This window comes from Thamnophis elegans, chromosome 14 (genome assembly GCF_009769535.1).
Source record: "Thamnophis elegans isolate rThaEle1 chromosome 14, rThaEle1.pri, whole genome shotgun sequence".
Lineage (NCBI taxonomy): Eukaryota > Metazoa > Chordata > Lepidosauria > Squamata > Colubridae > Thamnophis > Thamnophis elegans.
Window position 1 is genome coordinate 13,772,617 of NC_045554.1, and position 17,815 is coordinate 13,790,431.

The 17,815-nt window shown below is 43.7% G+C and overlaps 1 protein-coding gene across 2 annotated transcripts in view; it reads left to right on the plus strand.

Annotated features, from left to right (window-relative positions):
* WDR90 (WD repeat domain 90) overlaps positions 1–17,815 on the plus strand; it is a 76,321-nt gene that overhangs the window by 55,499 nt on the left and 3,007 nt on the right. The window contains exons 32-42 of one of the 2 annotated variants that reach the window (XM_032231295.1): positions 273–432; positions 1,548–1,738; positions 4,716–4,884; positions 7,625–7,736; positions 8,959–9,130; positions 9,235–9,357; positions 10,771–10,951; positions 12,196–12,326; positions 13,694–13,837; positions 14,582–14,701; positions 15,773–15,857. In XM_032231295.1, the coding sequence (XP_032087186.1) occupies positions 273–432; positions 1,548–1,738; positions 4,716–4,884; positions 7,625–7,736; positions 8,959–9,130; positions 9,235–9,357; positions 10,771–10,951; positions 12,196–12,326; positions 13,694–13,837; positions 14,582–14,701; positions 15,773–15,857 (1,588 nt within the window). Of the gene's footprint in view, positions 1–272; positions 433–1,547; positions 1,739–4,715; positions 4,885–7,624; positions 7,737–8,958; positions 9,131–9,234; positions 9,358–10,770; positions 10,952–12,195; positions 12,327–13,693; positions 13,838–14,581; positions 14,702–15,772; positions 15,858–17,815 lie in introns of those variants that run through there. The other variant, XM_032231296.1, reaches the window with a different exon arrangement.

Genomic DNA, 17,815 nt, shown 5'->3' on the forward strand with positions numbered 1-17,815 from the left:
CGACGAAACAAGCTCACAAAAGAAAAAGATCTTACCTCTTGTCGCGCTGACGGTGTTGGGATGCCCTGCCGGCCAGCTGGTCTTCGGGTCTCTGCTATGCATGTGCGCATGTCCATGCATGCCCGCACACATGCATGTCTGGGTGTGCACGCACCTTTCAGTTTGGGCATGCATGCGTGCACAGTTTGGGCCCTCGATGTCTAAAAGGTTCGCCATCACTGTCCTAGCTCTTCCCTGGGATCTTCCTGATAACATGGGCTGTTGTTCCCCAGGTTCTTGCCTCTGCCTCTGCCCAGGGCAGTGGAGATCTGCGGTGTCAAATTTGCATCTGGAACGTACAGAAGAGGACTTGTGAAAAAATCCTCTTCCATCATGAAAGCCAAGTGCAAGCCATGGCGTATTCTCAAGATGACCGCTTCCTTGTCACTCTAGGTTGGTATATAGCCAAGGGGGATGAGAAGGCATCAGACATCCCACCAGTGAATCTCATGAACAATTGTGACGTGTATGTCTGTGTGCATTTTTGTCGGTTTAGTTCAAACCAAGGAATGGACACTTGCTGGGGCATCCTGGCTGAAAGCTAGATATTTAATTTAGTTCTTCATTTTTCCAAAAATTGCAAGTGGGCCTTTAAATATGCAACATTTTCCCTTTTAGACGTGTGGGTTTCATAGCAGGCTGGGGGATTTTAGAAGTTGAACTTCATACATCTTAAATCGAAAGGTGCTTTTTTTCAAAAGGCAACTGATTTTGGTTTTTTTTTCCTCTTGAAAATGTTTCGCTTCTTGTCCAAGAAGCTTCTTCAATTAATCTTCAGTTTGTCAGAACTGAAGAAGCTTTTGACTGAGAAGTGAAACATTTTCAAAGAAAAAAAAATCCATGGAAGACCAGTTGCCTTTTGAAAAACCACCTTTGGGACAAGATCATTGAGAATCTACAGAGACATTAAAGTTTCCCAAACTAAAAATTGCTAGGTTGGATTTAATATCTTTCTCATACATGTTTTATGAATGAACATTTATGAATGATTAAGAGCCATGCTCGCACAGTGGTTAAAATGCAGCGTTGTAGGCTAAACCTGCCCACTGCCAGCAGTTGGATTCTCACTGGCTCAAGCTTAACTCAGCTTTCCATCCATATTTTTCGGACTATAAGATGCACTTCCCACCCCCAAAAGAGCGTGTAAATATTTGTGCACCACCAAATATTTGTGCATACACCACATGCAGCTATTTTTGGCATCCCGAAACCCCGCCCCTGCATCCCATTTTTGTGAAAAATGGGTGAAAAACAGGAGCGGTTTTGCCTTATCCCAGCCCTGCGGAAGCCTGCAGAGTGCTGCTGAGGGCCTCTTTGAAATCTTACACACTGGTGTGTCTTATAGTCCAAAAAATACGGTAAGTCTAAGTGATTGTGCTATTTATTTTGAATATGAGAAGTTTGCCTAGATACTAGGAAGAAGTCCAGATTTGTTAGGCATCGAGATTTCATAAATAAATCCACGTATGTGTATAAAAACAGATTTGCATCTACCTCTGTGCCTGCAGGAGATTATGTAGACAGAGTCCTTGCCTTGTGGAACACCCAGACTTACGACCTCACGTCCTCCACCCGTCTTGCTGAGCCCGTCCACGACCTGGCTTTTAATCCCCTTTCTGTGGGGCAGCTTGCCTGTGTGGGGAAGGGAGCTGTGACCTTCTGGTTGATGAAGCAACAGGGCTCGGACATCAGCCTCAAAGTAGGTATTCCTTCCCCCGAGGAGGCACTCTTGATATTTTGCCCTGATTTTACAAGGAGTCCTCGACTTATGACAGTAAACGGGGCCTGGTCATGACGGTTGTTAAGTTGTGACAGTTATAAAACAGGTAAAAGGTGGAAACCTTTTTGTGTCGAACTTGTAAAGCGGTTAATGCAAACTCTCTAGTCGCAAAGCCAACCAATGGTTTGCTGCGGGCGTGGCTTTGCCAAAAACTGGAAGTAAAGGACGGAGGGTCTGAAGTTCAGTCACGTGACCACACAGAGGTGGAGGGTGAATGTTGGAACGTCGAATCTGGGTCAGGCAGGTTGTCCTCGACTTGCAACCATTCATTTACTGGCCCTTAACAATAACAATGACAATGACAATGAAAGAAAGGGACGCCTATATTGCCAGTTAGGAAACCTGGATGGATCAATTAGAATTTGTCATGATCTGAGACGGATCAATAGTATTGTTGCTAGCCGTCATCCTGTTGTGCCAAACCCTTATACTCTTCTTAGTTGTATTCAGTTTTGGTTGCCACGATGTCGAAAAGATGTGGAGACTCTAGAAAGAGTGCAGATAAGAGCAACAAAGAGGATTAGGGGACTGGAGGCTAAAACATATGAAGAACAATTGCAGGAACTGGGTATGTCTAGTTTAATGAAAAGAAGGACTAGGGGAGACATGATAGCAGTCTTCCAATATCTCAGGGGCTGCCACAAAGAAGAGGGAGTCAAGCTATTCTCCAAAGCACCTGAGGGCAGGACAAGAAGCAATGGGTGGAAACTAATCAAGGAGTGAAGCAACTTAGAATTGAGGAGAAATTTCCTGACAGTTAGAACAATTAATCAGTGGAACAGCTTGCCTCCAGAAGTTGTGAATGCTCCAACACTGGAAGTCTTTAAGAAGATGTTGGATAGCCATTTGTCTGAAATGTTATAGGGTTTCCTGCCTAAGCAGCAGGTTGGACTAGAAGGCCTCCAAGGTCCCTTCCAACTTTGCTATTGCATTGTATTGTATACCGCATAGTCATAAGTATTTCAGTGTTATAGATCTGAAAGATGCTTTTTGGACATGCCCGCTGGCTTAAGACTCAAGAGATATTTTTGCTTTTGAGTGGTCTGATCCTAATTCTAACCGTAGTCAGCAATTCAGACGGCGTGTTTTGCCACAAGGGTTTTCAGAGAGCCTGAATTTGTTTGGGCAGATGTTAGAACAGATTTTGGAGATGTTTAAGCCGCCTAGAGGGATACAGTTGCTACAATATGTAGATGATTTGCTATTGTCCGGAGACAATGAGGTTGGCAACATTTACACAGACTCCATATGTGCATATGGAATTTTACATACTTTGGGGGAAATTTGGATGGAAAGGGGGTTGATAATTAGCTAAGGAAAGGAGATAAAACAAGTTGATTTGATTAAAGCTGTATTAAAGGCAGCCGGATATCCAAAGGGTCTGGCTGTAATACATGTCCACATAAACCCAATAAATGGACTAATCAGAAAAAGCTGATAATAGAGCTGAAAACAGTATTACTTGCTTATGATTGTGTACATTACAAACATCCTGAAAGGAAACAAGAAAAAGTAATATATGTGCAGGTTCCCACTGACCATGCTGTTACATGTACTGAAGTGGACTTGTCCAATATGTTCAAAGCTCTCAACAAAGCACAGACTTCACAGGTCTGAGCAGACCAATTAGAAGGCAATTTCCCTGCCTCTAACACTTGCGATGCATTCACCGCTGTGTGGTGGCCACCATCCCCGGGCTCTGGAGGCCCTCTGGACTTCTGGTAGGTCTGTTTTTCGCCCTCCCCAAGCCTCCATGTGCTTCCTGCACTTACCTGCATCCGAAACGGGCCGCGTGGGGACTCCTGAGAGGAGAGGGGAGGGCGGGGCCAGCCAGGGGTGGGATTTGGGGGTTCTCCGAACTGCACAGAATCTTAGCTAGAGGCTCTCCTGAACCCCTGCGAACCACCAGCAGCCCACCCCTGCGGCCCTATGGTCACATGATCAAAACTCAGGTGCTTGGTAACTGGCATGTATTTATGACAGTAGCGCTGTCCTGGGGGGGTGGGGTGTCACGTGATCATCATTTGCAACCTTTCCAGCCGGCTTCTGACAAGCAAAGTCAAGGGAGGGGGGAGGAGGATTCGCTTAATAACTGCAGTGATTCACTTAAAAAACATGGCAAAAAAAGTCATGCAAAATTCATTAGCAGCTGCCTTGCTAAAGTCTAGCTTTACCTCTATTTAGCCTCCGGGTGGGTTCTTCGTCAATTGGATGTCAGCTCCGGCCAGCCCAGAGGCCTGGAGCTGCCATTCAGGGGAGAAAACTGGGCCAGCTGCCAAGACTCACCCTCCCACCTACACAAGCTGAAGACACTCCTGCTAGCAATCCATGATTAATTGCTGGGTGGTTTGCTCTGGCTCACAAGGTGATGGATGTGCTGCTTATCTTAATTACCAATGTAGCTATAAAAGGTGGTGGGAAGCTCTGACAATTTATTCATTGCCTTAGTGCTTTGTTCGTCAGTTCGTGCCGAAGGAAGAATACAAACTGCATTTTCAAACTCTTTCTGTGTTTGGCTGGTTTCATTAACCCTTCAGAACCTGACATTTGAATGGTCTCTTAAGTAACCGGTCATAAGTTGAGGAGTCCTTGTAGACCATAGTCTTGTAGACCTCACCCCATTCCTAAGACGTCCGTAAAGGGGGCATGCATAAACCCACCAGCGTGCCTACCATCCCTGTCTGACTGTCCCCATTTATCTGTATTTACTTCCTTTATTCATGTTTATGTTGATACCTATACTTGTTGCCTTGTACATGTTTGACAAAATAAATAAAATAAATAAATAAAATAAAATAGTCAAAGCCTTCAGCCTTGTGAGTGATAAGAGATCCAAGACCTCCTTGGGCTACTTTTGCAGTGTCTATTATGCATGTAATCATCCTCCATTCTTCAGGTCCAGCGAGTCCCTGCTCCTGATGCTATTGGCGGAGTGGAGCTCACATCCATGTGCTACAGCTCTGGTTGCCTGCTCTACACCGGGACAAGCACAGGACAGATCTGCAGCTGGGACACTGAGACAAATTGCTGCTTCATGACTTGGGAGGCCGTGGACGGCGAGATTGGTGAGTCTCCGCACTGTGTTACATTTCATATAATATTAGAATTAGAATAGAATGAGCTGGAAGTCTTCTAGTCCAGCCCTCTACTCAAGCAGGAGATCCTATACCATTTCAGATAAGTGACTGTCTAGACCAGGAGTCAGCAACCCATGGCTCTGGAGCCACATGTGGCTCTTTCATCCCTCTGCTGCGGCTCCCTGTCGCTCAAAATATGCGTCACAACCACCAATGTGCGACACTTGCTGGAACACGATTTATTGAGGTTTTTAACTCTCGGTAGGCCAACATGGATAAATCCAAGAAAATAGAAGTTTCAGAAGAAAACAGAACGTTTAATTCAACCACATATGCTAGTTTTGTGGCCACTCCAGAAATAGTCAGGCACCGGAATGGTTTTGTGGCTCCCGGTGTTTTCTGTGGGAAATGGGTCCAAATGGCTCTTTGAGTGTTTAAGGTTGCCGACCCCTGGTCTAGACTCTTCTTAAAGACATCCAGTAATGGAGCACCCACAACTTCTAGTGGCAAGCTCTTCCACTGGATAATTGTCCTCACTGTTAGGAAGTTTCTCCTTAATTAGTTTCCAACCATTGTTTCTTGTCCCGCCCTCTGGTGCTTTGCACAATAATTGGACCCCCACCTCTTTGCTGCAGCACATCAAATATTAGAATACTGTTACCATGTCTCCTTTAATCCTTCTTTTCTTTAGACTAGGCAAACCCAAATTCCACAGCTGTTCTGCGTATGTTTTAGTCTCCAGTCTCCTTTTAATAATAAGATGAGATAGCCTTTACAGATAGTCCTTGAATTACAACGGTTCAGTCAATGACTGTTCAAAGTTACAAAAATGCTGGAAAAAGTGACAGGATCGTTTTTCACCCTCATGACCTTCCTAATGTTCCCTAGTATCACGTGATCAATATTCAGATGCTTGGCAACTGGTTCATACTTATCACCGCTCCTGTGTCCTGGGGACATGTAATTGTTCTGACCTAGGCTTCCCAAGAGCATGAAGCAAATTCCTTGTCCCGACAAAAAACACTTTCATTGCTGTGAATTCTGCTCATTCACATCCAGCAAAGTCTTTCAAGGGAGGATTTATGGACACAGTCCTTATCAGGCTTGGAATGCTGACAGGCTGATATCTGCAGAACTTGGCAAAGAGTCTCGGAGAGTCACAAACCAATTAAGCGAACTAATTGTCTCCTGCAAACTCCACTCCCCTTCCGCTCCTCTTTTATTTTCTCTGGGAGGGGCCATTCACCGTCCACCTGTGTCCTTACTCCCAAGTCGACCCCTGTCCTTTAGCTGTTCCCTTCATCTGGCAGCTCTGTGCATACGCACACTGGGAACAGTCTCCAGCTGTTTATCTGCCCCACTGATGTCTGACTCTGAAGGCAGCTGATAACTGTCAGACAATTCTGTCCCCTTCTCTGCCTCCGACACAGAGCCTTCATCAGAGCCTTCCCCAGACTCCAGGACTGGCCCGGGTTCCTTCCCAACCTCCTCACTGTCTGGCTCTGCTGCCAGCTCCATTGGTGGGCCACAAGAGTGATCATCTATTGCAACCTTTTAACAAACAAAATCAGTGGGGAAGTCAGGTTCATTACACAATCCTACTAGTAACTTAATTAGCTGCAGTGGTTCATTTAACAACTGTGGCGAGAAAGATTGTAAAATGGGGCAAAACTCACTTAACAAATGTCTCACTTAGCAGCATAAATTCTGGGCTCCATTGAGGTCATAAGTTGAAGACTACCTGTATTGTCATTTTCCTGTATACACAATGGCTCACATTATAATGAAATTTTAGCACTGCTCTTGAAGGAAGGAAGACCACCCACCAAACAATGTCCCCGATAACCATCATAATATAATAGCAGCGGCAGAATCCAAAAATGCTGAGTTATATAAAAATAACACCACTCATACATACACACCTAAATTTTAATTACAGTCTGTCTTGGAATACATAGTGGGAGAAAAAGAGGTATGAGAAGCATCTTGAACTAATGGGAGTACTGAACTTAAGAGAAGCTTCTTGAATCTAGGTAGAGGCTGATATTTCTCTCTGGGCACAATGAGAATGTATCTGCTGAACAAAACTCCACATTGGTGACAGGAAAGGCAACTGGCCAGTAAACACCCAGCTCCATTCAGTTGCCCAGATTACACCCCGATGCAAGGGATTATGGGGTTATTAAAAGAAGATGACATGCTGGAATTGATGGTGGTTCAGTGAAAGATTGTCCTTACTTTTGTCAAACAAGTTATCTTGGAACCCCGATTAGCTCCTGATCAGGTTTAAAAGATGGTTGGTCTCTCCAACAGCTGCAGAAGTGATGGTTGAAACTAGTCATCCCAGGACCATCCCAACCCTCATATCCAGAGGTGGAATTTAGCAGGTTCTGACCAGTTCTGGAGAACTGGTAGCGGAAATTTTGAGTAGTTTGGAGAACTGGCAAATGCCACCTCTGACTGGTCCCGCCCCCATCAATTTTCTGCCTCTCGAGTCCCAGCTGATTGGGAGGAAATGGGGGATTTTTCAGTATCCTTCCCCTGCCACGCCCACCAAGCCACACTACGCCACAGAACCGGTAGTAAAAAAAAAATGAATCCCACCACTGCTCATATCCTTAATGCTCCACCCAATTTCTCATCTCTAACAAGGAGGGTTGATCTCTGCAGCCTCCAGCAGGAGTTGGAGGAAATCTGTTTTCATCAGAATAATCCTTCCCTTGTCTAGGAGTACTGCAATGTCGCCATAACCGGCTGGTGAGTGGCAGCAATACCAAGAAGATCCAGATTTGGTCAGTGGCCGCAGTCCAAGAGCTGAGAGTCAAAGGATCTGATGCCAGGTGTGAAGGGACTGCAGGGTGAATGTTTGGTTCTGGAGATACCAGATGATGGAGAGCAGCTGGGCTTCCAGCCCAAATTGGTTTGTGTGTGTGTGTATGTGTATATAATATTTGGGAGTAAGACACTCCTAATACCCCTCGATGGGTGGGTGTGTATGTGTCTATGTATGTGTGCACCAGCATAACTCTGGAATGCCTGGGCTGCTGAAATGACTTGGTACACAGATGACATACTCTCTGGAAACATACTCTGGGGGTAAGATGCCACTAAAATCCCTTGTGTGTGTGTGTTCCAGCCTAACTCTTGGACACCTGGGCCGCTGAAAGGAAAAGGAATCAATTATATCTATAGTGAATTACTTTGACTTCACATTATAGATATAATTCATTCCTTTTCCTGTCTAACACAGGATTAGGATAAACAAATACCCGAGCAACACTGGGTTATTGGCTGATATTCAATAAAAAGCAAAACATTAGCATACCTTGTAACATAGTTATGTGTGTATTTGTGTGTAAATGTATGTATGTGTGGTTGTGTACACACACACACACACACACACACACACACACACAGAGACAGTGGTACCTGTGGCACAGTGGTTAGAGTGCAGAGAGCCGAGGTGGCACTTTGGTTAGAGTGCAGAACTGCAGGCTACTTCTGCTGACTGCCGGCTTCCTGCAATTTGACAGTTCGCATCTCACCAGGCTGAAGGTTGACTCAGCCTTACATCCTTTCGAGGTGGGCAAAATGAGGACCCAAATTGTTGGGGGGCAAGAAGCTGACTCTGTAAAACTGCTTAGAGAGGGCTGGAAAAGCACTATGAAGCGGTATATAAGTCTAAGTGCTATTGCTATTGCTACCTTGGTACTCAACTGCTTTAAAACTCATCAAATTTGGTACCCAACTCATTTTAATGCAAAAAAATTGTCCTGCTACTCATCATTTATTTGGTACTCAACCCACAAACTAGAACTTCTTGTCACTACCATTATTCCTTATCTGGAAAAAATTGTTTGGTACTCATCATTTTTGGCACTCATCGCACCTCCCACAACCAAATTGACAAGTATCAAGATACCACTGTGTGTGTGTGTGTGTGTGCGCGCGCGTGTGTGTGTGTGTGTGTGTACTCTCTGCAGGCCTGATGTTAACAGTTGTGCAACTAAGATGCAATATCTTTAATTTCTCTTCTTTCCTCTTTTGGGCTCTTTCCTGTAGATCTAACTCCGTTCTCTTGGAGCAGGAAATAACTCTTGACGGGACCATTGTGAGCGCCGCTTTTGATGATGGCATGGACATGGGCATCGTGGGGACCACCGCAGGGACCTTGTGGTACATCAACTGGACGGAGAACACCAGCATCCGGCTGATCAGTGGCCACAAGAACAAGGTTTGCCTTGGAGCGCGTGTCTTGGCAGTCATGGATAAATCCAAATCAAGTGAGCTGCTGCTTCCTTGTTGAGACAAGTTGTCATCTCTTTTCCGTTGCTCCAGGTGAGTGAGGTGGCCTTCAGTCCCGGAGAGTCTCACTTCGCTACCTGTGCGGAGGACGGAAGCGTCAGAGTTTGGTCCCTGGCTAGCTTGGAGCTGGTGGTGCAGTTTCAGGTCCTCAATCAGGTAATTTTGGAAGGATGTGTCGGGCTCTCCAACTAGACTGGAGGGAGGTGTTAAGAGGGGGCCAAGCTTAGAGTCCTTGCACTGCAGAAAGCCGCACAGGCCTGACCTCCCCAAGGATCCCTGAAGCCTTAACTCTTGGTTGCCAAGGGAATGTAGTCAGTCTGGCAAGATACCGTATTTTTCAGAGTATAAGACGCATCCTTTTTCCTCAAAAAAGAGGCTGAAAATCTGGGTGCGTCTTATACACCAAATACAGCATTTTTTGCCTCCTGAAATCCTGCCCCCTTCACCAAAATGGCCGTTCATAGCCTTTAGGAGACTTATAGTCCTCTTGGGGACTGGGGAGAGCAAAAATGAGCAAGAAACGGGCCGTTTTTTGCTCAATTTTACCCCTGCAGCCCCTATCCATGTCCTTTTTTTAAAAAACAAAAAATGGGTGCGTTTTCATAAAAAATGGGCTGTTTTTTTGTGTGTCCCCCCCCCCGAGCATTCTGCAAGCCCCTAAAGGCTATTCATGCCTTTTGGGGGGGAGACGGGGGGAAACGGACCGTTTTTTGGGAGGTTTGCAGAATGCAAAAACTTTTTTTTTATTTGCCTCTTCAAAACTTTGGTGCATCTTATACTCTGAAAAATACGGTACTTTCAGCATGGGCAACTTCACAGTGAAGAACTTGAGAGTATTCTCAAGACTTTGCTTGTCCAAAAGTTGAAAAAGGAGATCACGTGACCTTGTGACACTGTAACCATCATAAATATGAATCCCTCACCTAGCGCCTGAATTTTTATCATGTGATCATGGGAATGCTGCAAAGGTGGTGTGAAAAACTGTCCTTTTTTCAGTGCTGTTATAAATTTGAATGGTCATTAAATAAACTGTTGTAAGTCGAGGACCATGTAAAATTGTTCATCTTTAGTCACAAAACCTTGGGGCATCCTCTCCATAATCCTCACTTAAAATATGCATAAAATTTCATATTATCACTCTAATATATATGTGTGTGTGTGTGTGTGTGTGTGTGCATTATTATTATTGTTAATCATTTATAGTTATATAAATATAAATGATTAACAATGATAACTATAATCAGTTATAATCAACCATTGACTATAACTATTATTACTTCATTTTATGCGTAATATTCTAAATTTAATTAAATTTAAATTAGTTTTTATTATAACATTTCATTACATCATCCTGTATCCTTCCAATAGTAGTGCAGTCTTGTATCTCTTGCCATTTGTAGTATTTGTGTTCTGATTGCTTTCTTGGTAGATCTTATATGGACTTCTCTTGGCAACTTGTTTTCCATTGGATTTCTGATTTCCTGTGCTTGACAGCACGCATGATACGTAAGTGGGACCGCTATTCCTTTCCTCTCTTTCATCGCTAACCCCTGGTCTGTTTTCCCTTAGAGTTGCTTGTGCTTGGCCTGGAGCCCAGTGCCCACCTCCATCAATGGGCTCGAAAGTCATCATATTGTGGCAGGCTACAGTGATGGCACCATCCGCCTGTTCAGCATTTCCCGGACGGAGATGGAATTGAAAATGCACCCACATTCTGTGGCCGTCATGGCACTTGGACATTCTGCAGATGGTAAGGAACAAACTACCATATTGAGTTGGGCATCACCCTTCCTGCTGTCTTCCCCTTTGGCTTGGTTCTTTTTCTCTTTTTCAAATCTCCCAAGCTAAGATCTCAATATTTCCCAACTTTCTCAACTGAGCCTGTTGTGGCCTGCCAGCGGCCAGCGGAGCTGGCAGCAGATTCGGACAGTGAGGAGGTTGGGGAGGAACCTGGGCCAGTCCTGGAGTCTGGGGAAGGCTCTGATGAGGGCTCTGTGTCAGAGGCAGACAGGGGGCCAGAATTATCTGACAGTTATCATCTGCCTTCGGAGTCAAACATCAGTGGGGCAGAAGAACAGCTGGAGCCTGTTCCCAGTGTGCGCATGCGCAGAGTTGCCAGGCGAAGGGAACAGCTAAAGAACAGGGATTGACTTGGGGGTAAGGCCGCAGGTGGATGATGAATGGCCCCTCCCAGAGGAAATAAGAGAGGAGCCAAAGGGGAGTGGAGTTTGCAAGAGACAATTAGTGGTGTTTTCAACCCTAATCCAGTTTTAAGTTTCTGGGGGTTATCTAAAAGAGGACGTGACCTGGGGCAACTCACATTGCAGCCTTGGTCAAAAGGGCCCAGCAGAGATTATACGACCTGAGACTTCTCAGGAAACAACGACTGAAGGAAAAACTGCTGACCTTCTACCACTGCACCATAGAGAGTATTTTAACTTACTGCCCCTGTGTCTGGTTTGCCAACTGCGCAGTGGCAGATAGGAGAGCACTCCAGACGGTCAACGTCATGGCCCAGAGGATCATGGGTTGCCCCCTCCTCTCTTTGGAAGAGCTTTGTAGCTCCCGCTGCCTTTAAAAAGTTCAGAACGTCCTTAAAGATCTATCTCATCCTGGGCACTTTTTTTTTGAACTATTAACCATCTGGCAGGTGGTACAGAACAGTAAAAGCAAGGACAAATGGGCTGAAAAACAGCTTCTATCCCAGGGCAGTAACTATATTGAATTCTACGGTATAGTGCAATATTAATGCACTGGTTCTGAATGGTTTTCAATTGTATAGAATGCGAAGGATGTGTGTTTGTGTTTTTATTTTCATAGTTATAAGGTACACTGAAGATGGCTTTTCATTTCATTGTACGAGGTGCAATAACAATAAAGTAAATTCAAACTTGAATAAAGGATTCCTGAAAGTATTTGAAGACTGAAGACGTTACAAGTGCTTGTGTGCATATTTGTTTTCTATGACTGGTGATTCCTGGTGTCCGTCTCTAGGGGAAATCATCCTATCAGGAAGCAAGGATGGATTGATTGCCATTAATAGCCCACGTACAGGGATGACCATCAGAGTCCTTACTGACCACCGACCCTCGGCCATTAATGTTATCCAGTGCACCAGAAAATCGGTAAGGCATGAAAACTGTTTTACCCACCTGTATATTTCCAGATAAATGGAATTCAGGTGGGGAGAGAGAGAAGAGGGAGGGTTACAGAACAGAAAATAAATAAATAAATATCCTAGGTTATTGGTCTCTAGGATATTTTTTATTTATTTTCCTTTCTGTAAACCCCCCCCCCCCCTCTCCACCTGAATTCCATTTATCTGGTAATATACAGATAACTTTTGTTAGGTTATTGCAGAAACAACAGTGGAGTTAAGCCAGGGATAGTCAACCTTTTTATACCTACCACCCATTCATTCATTCATTCATTCATTCATTCATTCATTCATTCATTTATTTATTTATTTATTTATTTATTTATTAATTATCAAAATTTATATGCCGCCCAATCCCGAAGGACTCTGGGCGGCTTACAAAACAAAGAGAGAAAAAAAGAGAAAAAAAAGACAGTTTAAAATCATAATACCACATACATTCATTCTAATCGGGGCTGGACCTCAACAATGAGGTCAACAGCCCCAGGCCTGCCGGAACAGCCAGATTTTACAGCTTTCCTGAAGGCCATGAGAGTGGGTATGGTCCAGATCTCTGGGGGTAGCTAATTCCAAAGAGTCGGAGCAGCCACAGAGAAGGCTCTCCTCCGGGGGCCCGCCAGCCGACACTGTCTGGCTGACAGCATCTGAAGGAGGTCCAATCTGTGGCTGCTCGGACTCTTTGGAATCAGCTACCCCCAGAGATCTGGAGGTTTTTGTATCTCTGTTAGTAAAATTTTCTAACCGCCCACCAGTTCCACAGTAATGGTGATTTATAAAGTAGGGAAGTAACTTTACTTTATAAAATTTATAAAGCAGAGTTACACCAAACCCTTACGTCCCACCATGAAAGCTGGAATGCCCACTAGTGGGTGGTAGGGACTAGGTTGACTACTACTGAGTTAAGCTATCGGTCTCCATCTCCAGTCCCGATAGAGACTGATAGCAAACTAAGAGATAAAAATGGATTTATATAAACCAATACAGGTAGCCATCATTTAATAATACTTAATTGGGACCAGAATTTCTGTCCCAACTTTCTACTTTGTTTCTCTTTACTTGGTCCTGTTCCTCTAATCCTAAAAATCCCAGCCTCTGCTTTTTTTATTTTTTGCCATTGCTCCCAAAAAGTTTCTCTAGCTTAATTACTATCTGAAATTGAGTGGCTAGTTCTCAAGGTTTATGCCTATCCTTGATTGGAAGACAGGGCTTTATTCCATTTGTAAATATATGTCACCCAAACTCTGAGATCAGGTATAATAAGCATTGTGCCAGAGGTTGGGGTAACCAAGGCAGAAAAACAAGAGAAATTCTCATTTTCATATCATTTTTCTCCAGTACACCGAACTTGGGACTGAAGGAAGTGATCTTTGGCTGGCTTCCAGCAGTGATCGACGTGTCAGTGTCTGGATTTCTGACTGGCTGAAGGACAAGTGTGAGATCATCGATTGGTTAAGCTTTCCGGCTCCCACAGGTCCTGAGGTGAGAGTAGGTTACTTTTCTGTAGTAATTCCATCACATAGGAAATCATGTTGTCTTGGTTATGTTTCTAATTTGGATCAATTTATGGTTTAGGAATTACTCAGAAAGGTAATCCACAGCTAAGATGTATGTGTGTATATCTCTATTTGTTTAAGTTAAACGATAAGTTTCCATACTTAGAAAATGCTTAGAAAGGTAAATTTTCTGGAAGGGGTCTTGGCTGATCAGTAAAAGCTCTCCAAAGGTAGTAATGATTGTTTATGTCATTTCTGAATTGGATATGAGCTGGTTAGTGCTAGCAATATCGCTTGGACTTATATACCGCTTCATAGCGCTTTTACAGCCCTCTCTAAGCGGTTTATAGAGCCTGAGCCTGAGACAGACCCGACCCTTCACTAGCTGGGGAAGTCCGAGGCAAACAGACCTTTCTCAGAACAAAGAGAGTGCAAATGAGTGGTGGACAATGGGCAGTGGGAAGTCCAGGAGGAAAAAGGTGAAGTTTTCCTATGCTTTTTTTCATGTGGAATAGTTAAAATTGGCTTTTCTGCTTCAGTACCCATATGGAATCTTTAGTAAAGTCTTGGTTTAGTCTTGGTTAAAAAAAATGTCCCAGGAGGGTTTGTTTTTTTTTTTTTTTTTTTTTTTGGCCATCTTACCCAGTGAGATGGTTAACAACTGCATTCTAACCACTGTGCCATCATGGCTGTTTCCAGATTACATGCACCCGCCTGATTTCCTTTTCAGATTCCCAGTCCTCTACCTCCTAGCCTGGCAGCATTTTGCCCTTGGGATAAAAGTACTATTGCTTACGTTGGCTTTGGATTGCAGAAAGAGATCCTCTTCTACAGCTTGCAACAGAAACAGGTATGCGGCGTTGTCTTGACCAGTGGCTGCATCACGGAGTCATTGGTTGAATCTGGTGAGGCATATGTGTTGCTAGATGAGACCACTTCAGCCTTCAAGCTTGGGGAGAAGGTTGAGGCACGATTGAGAGCGTTTTAACAAACTGCATCACTGTTTGGTATAGTGGCAGCAGTGTCTCAGATAGAAAGCCCTTACAGAGAGTGGTGAGGACAACCGAGAAGTTTATAGGAAGCTCGCTTCCCATTATTCATGATACTGCTTATAAGCGCTATGTGCTTAGAACTCAAAGCATCGTTAGAGACCCACTTTATGGTCTGTTTCTGTTGCTCCCCTCTTGGAGGAGATTTTGAAGTATCTATAGCAGGTCTACTAGATTCTGTAACAGCTTTGTTCCTTATACCACCCGTCTTGTAAACTTATAGGATTCTTTTTTTTTTGCCACATATATGTAAACATTTGAACTTGCCTGTGATGTTTCTTTGTGTGATATATGTGTATGTATACACATATATGCATAATAGTTGTTTTTGAGAGCAGAATGTGATGAAATTTCATTTAATGTATGCTGATTATTGTACTTTTAAAGTGGCAATACAGATTCTATTCTATTATTCTATTTTCTATTCTATTTTCTTTTCTAATCTATTATTCTATTCTATTTCTGTTCTATTTTCAATTCCATTCCATTTCTATGCTATTCCTCTTTATATCAAGATCTGCATAAATGCTGGATGTGATAAAATAGCATAACCTCTGATGCCACCTAGAAAACATAGCGGCCAAGCAGTAGAAACTTCTCACCGCACCTGCGATTGTCTGTTGTATCATAGAGTTGGACTGAATTAGAGAGAAGCAGAAATGCCAATTTACTGCTGTACTAATGTTTTCAGGTGCTTATTTCTAGCATGATTGAATACCATTCATTCGTTCATTCATTTATAGAAAGATTGAGGGTATGGATTTTTAATTGGAAGAAGAAATCCCTGAGAAGAACAGGGCAAAGAACTGTAACCAAGATAATGTCAGACATTTTTTTAAATGACATTTTTGTTTCCCCCTCACGTCACGTAGGTCATTGAGAAGATTCCCTTACCTTCCTTTGCTGCTTCGCTGAGTTTGTCTCCATTTGCCTGCACCATCGCTGTTGGCTTCAGCGGTACGTATCTGGAGAGGTTAAATGTGTCATGTGTCGTTTTCTCTGAAAAGCAAGCTAGACAGCCGTGGATGTTAGCAGCGCATTACCAATGCTCCAATAAATAGAGCATTGGTGCAAACAAATCAGCTTGCAGGGAGTTTGATTCACGCCAGGTATTGTTCTCAAGCGTCCGGTGTCCAAACTTGGGAACTTTAAGACTTGTGGATTTAAACTCCCAGAATTCCCCAGCCGGCTTGGTCACCCCTGGTTTAAGAGCTTCAGTCATCACATTTTTTCTTCAAGTTTTTAGCATTTAGGATTAGAGACAGTAACATTAATGTTAAAATTAATTCTTGCTCTTTTTCCCTCCCTGCCTGATATATTTTATTATTGCTTTATGGAGATCTTCAAAATATTTTTTCTCCCATCTTATTGGAATTCTTTGAAATAAATATAGTAACCTTGGTAATACATTCATCTTAATTGTAGCTATCCTTCCTATTAACGATAGTTACAATTTTTTCCCCCATTTTTCCAAGTCTGTCTTAGTTTGCTGTATCAGCTTATAATAATTACTGTATTTATCGGCGTATAACACGCAGTTTTAAAACTAAAATTGCAAGCTTAAACCCTGCCTGCGTGTTATACGCCGATACTGCGTGTTATACGCCGGGTCCCAAACTGCCTGCTCCAGCTGATTCACCGGCGCCCATGATACTCATAGAAGTGCAGCATCCATTTCATGGCAGCGTCGGCGGCTCTCCAGCTACCCTGCCTGATATAACCCCTACCTTGCAGCAGTGGCGGCAGCTCTCCAGCCACCTGCTGTTTGCTTTAACCCCATCATTGAACAAGCGGCGGCTGGAGAGCCGCCCGCTGCCTGATTTAACCCCATCCTAGCAGCAGCGGCTCGCAGCGGCCAGAGAGCCGCCCGCTGCCTGTATTTTTTCTCCATCATTGCGGGTGCTTACCTTCCCGCCCGCCTGCTCTCTGGTCCCAAGTGTACGCGCCGGCATTCTCCCAATCAGCTGTGAGTCCGCAGCCGCCCGCGCTGCTGTTTTAAAGGCTGCTCCTCAGGACCCTCCGAGGCCACCGTACTTCTGACGAGTGACGTCCCTGACGTTACGCTGAGGACGTTACTCGTCAGCGCAATTAAAGAGTAACCTGAGTCTGCTAGCGACACAGGCCAGGTACTGTGGTGAAAACAAAAACATATAGAAATAGGGGTTTATGTGGGGGGGGGCTTGTTATGTGGCGCAGGGGGAAAGAGTATGTGATATGGGGGGTGGGGTTATATGGTACAGGTGGTATCAGGACTATGTGGTACAGGGGGATTAGGTTGTACAGGTGGATCTGGGGGGGGGATTAGGTGGTACAGGGGGATCAGAGGGGGGAAAATGATGTGACAGAAGAGGGTGGGGAAGTAATTCATGTTCTAATGTTATAAATTTTAATCCAACATTAAGTTCCGAGCTTCCAAGTCATTTATTTTTAATGAAAAAAATTTTTACTCAAATTTTTGTGTTAAAATGGGGGATGCGTGTTATACGCCGGTGCGTGTTATACGCCGATAAATACGGTATCTTCCTTAATCGTTACCCATCTCGCTGTTAATTGGATCCCTAAATATTTTACCTTCCTTGTGATCTGGAACATGCATCAATAGAGTTAACGTAATTAATAGAACTAAATAGGAGGATTGCTATAGCAGTAGATATTTATGGTATTGGTATTAAACTGGAATAGATAAATAATGAATGTTTGTAAATATGAATTGTTATTGCATAAAATATTTGTATCCAGATGACACACTGTTTAATGGACAATGGATTGTTTACATCATAATAAAATAAAAACTTAATTTAAAAAAAAAAGGATTAGAGATAGAACCTGAGATGAAAACTGGGTAAGCAAGTCACATTTGTTTGAAGACGTTGGCTACCAGATGTTTTACTTCCCCTGTAGTTCCCTGTAGTTCT